Source organism: Monoraphidium neglectum (genome assembly GCF_000611645.1).
Source record: "Monoraphidium neglectum strain SAG 48.87 unplaced genomic scaffold scaffold06190, whole genome shotgun sequence".
Lineage (NCBI taxonomy): Eukaryota > Viridiplantae > Chlorophyta > Chlorophyceae > Sphaeropleales > Selenastraceae > Monoraphidium > Monoraphidium neglectum.
Window position 1 is genome coordinate 1 of NW_014007446.1, and position 2,438 is coordinate 2,438.

The 2,438-nt window shown below is 72.1% G+C and overlaps 1 protein-coding gene across 1 annotated transcript; it reads right to left on the bottom strand.

Annotated features, from left to right (window-relative positions):
* Positions 1 to 419: 419 nt before the first annotated feature.
* MNEG_16275 (hypothetical protein) lies at positions 420 to 2,397 on the bottom strand (the record flags this gene model as incomplete). The annotated part of the gene is made up of 5 exons (XM_014035255.1): positions 420 to 428; positions 763 to 907; positions 1,276 to 1,720; positions 1,926 to 2,078; positions 2,364 to 2,397. 5 exons carry the CDS (start codon positions 2,395 to 2,397, stop codon positions 420 to 422), a joined length of 786 nt encoding a protein of 261 aa, XP_013890709.1.
* Between the last annotated feature and the right edge of the window lie 41 nt (positions 2,398 to 2,438).

The window sequence follows — 2,438 nt, forward strand, 5'->3', positions numbered from 1 at the left end:
CCGCCGGACGCCCCCGCCGGCCGCCGCGGCGCTGAACGGCGCGCGGCGCTCGTTGCCGTACGCGACCGCCGCTGGCGCCGTCGCGGGGCGCGAGCCGGGGCCCGGCTCCGGCCCCGTTGACCGGCTTGACCCCCTCTCATCAGACAGCCCCCAGGGGCGGCCCCCGCCCCCGCCTGTCGGGCTCCCATCGCCCTCGTCCCCGCCGCCGCCGGCGCCGCCGCCGGAGACCGCGGCCGAGTCGTCGCCGCCAAAGCCGCCGCCGGCGGCGGGGTCGTGGGAGGCGAAGGGGTAGGCGTCGTCGAAGAGCGCACCGCTGCTGTTCACGGCTGCCGCCGCCTCCTCGGCCGCCATCACCGCCGCCTGCCGGTTTCGCGGGCGCCGCGGCGCGCGCGCGCGCGCGAGTGCGAGAATGCGGGGCTTCAGGTACGCTTGGCATGGGGGGATGGAAGGGGAGACGCGCCCCCGCACCGCGGGCGGACGCTCAGCCGCAAACATGCAGTGCCGCCGCCACCCAGCGCGTCTCTGCTGCTGCGGGCGGCACCGCCGCGGCGGCCCTGGCAGAACCTTCTGCGGTCAGTCCTGGCGGCGATCCAACCACCCACAGGCCCCACCAGCTCCCACCAGCCCTCCCCCCCACCACAAAAATGCACCGTATCCCGCACCGACCCGTCCTCTCACCAGAAAAACGCACTCCCCCCTGCACCACCCCCGGCACCCCCCAAACCCTCCCTAACCCCGCCCTCCTTCACCCCCCCCCCCCACCTGGTTGAGCTCCTCCGCCATCTGGCCAAAGTGCCCCGCGTGCTCCCCCACCACCACCGCGCAGCCCGCCACCGCGGCCTCAGCCAGGTTGTGGCCGCCGCAGCCCTCCAGCAGGGAGTTGCCGATAAACGCGATTTCGGAGACACTGGGGGGGAAGGGCATGGTGTGTGTGTGTGCGTCCGCTGTGTGTGTGTGTGTGCTGTGTGCGTGCGCGCGTGCGTGCGTGCGCGTGTGCGTGCGTGCGTGCATGCGTGTGTGTGTGTGTGTGTGTGTGTGTGTGTGTGTGTGTGTGTGTGTGTGTGTGCGCGCGCGCGAAGGCGCACGTGCATGTGCGTGTGTGTGTGCAATCACGTGCGTGCGGCAGTGTGTGTGTGCATGCGTGTGTGTGTGTGTGTGGGGGGGTCTCAGCACGCTCCACATACACGTATAATCCACGCGCCATCATGTGCACGTGGAACCGTGCGTGCGATTGCATGCAACTGCATGCGCGATTCAGGGCTGTGCGGGCCCCACCAGTACATGAGGGGCAGGTCAGCCGCCACGTCCAGCACCAACACGTCAGCACCCTCCAGATCGGGGAAGGCGCGCTGACCCTGCTGCTGCTGCTGCTGCTGCTGCTGCTGCTGCTGCTGCTGCTGCTGCTGCTGCTGCTGCTGCAGACCCTGCTGCTGCTGCCCCTGCTGTCGCCCCTCCTGCTGCTGCTCCTGCCCCCCCTGCCCCGCCCCCTTGTGCAGCTTCCCCTGAGCCGCCGCGCCGCCGCCGTCCGCTTCGCCGCCCCCGCCGCCGCCGCCACCGCCGCTGCCCCCGCTCCACAGGACAGCCCTGAGGCCCAGTTGGTCCGCCAGGGCCGCCGCGACCTCGGGGCCGCGGCACGGCTGGCGGGGCGCAAGGATCGTGAGCAGGCGGGGCCACTCCTTGCGAAGGGACGCGTGGACGCCGCCAATGGGCAGCTCCTCGCCTGCGGGGTTTCGGGGCGACGGTGGTTTTTCGGGGGACGGGAGGGGAGGGCGGGACGGTTGAAGCAGGGGGCGCGGTGTTTCGCAGTCCAAGTTTGATTCGCGGCTCAGCGCCTCAGCGGCAGAGCGGGGGGCAGGAGCCGAGCGGCCCGTCGTCCTGCTTGCGAGTCCAGCCCACGCCGCCCGACGCGCCGCCAATGCAGTCACCCTCAAAAGAGTCCCACGCGCATGCCGCCCGCGTCTCGCCTGGGTGCGTGCTGGCCGCGACCCACACGGGCCGCCCCGCGAGCGCCTTGCGCAGCGCCAGGATGCGCGCCGCGCTCGGCCGCCACACGTGCCACACGCTCGTGCCCAGTGCGGCTGCGCGGGCGTCGCATCAAGCGGTGCAGGGTGCGGGGGCAAGGAGTCAGGGGTTTGATCAAGCATGCAAGGACAACGCACGGGCTGGGCCAGCTATGCGCTGCGCATGACTGCAGGCGTCGCGCTGAATCCCGCGGGGCGGCCCCGCCCCTCTCGCTGCGGCACCCCACTGGTCGAAACCCTGCTCCTCCCGTCCTGCCCTGCAGCGCAGCAACGTGCGTGCATGTCCTGCATGCAGGGCTGACGGGGCTGCGCGCGCGAGCTGCTGCGTGTGTGCGTGCGCACCGGCGTATTTGAGGTCGCTGCACCACCCCGGCATCTGCTGCAGCGTGGCCCCCAGGATCCTGAAGCGCCCCACGT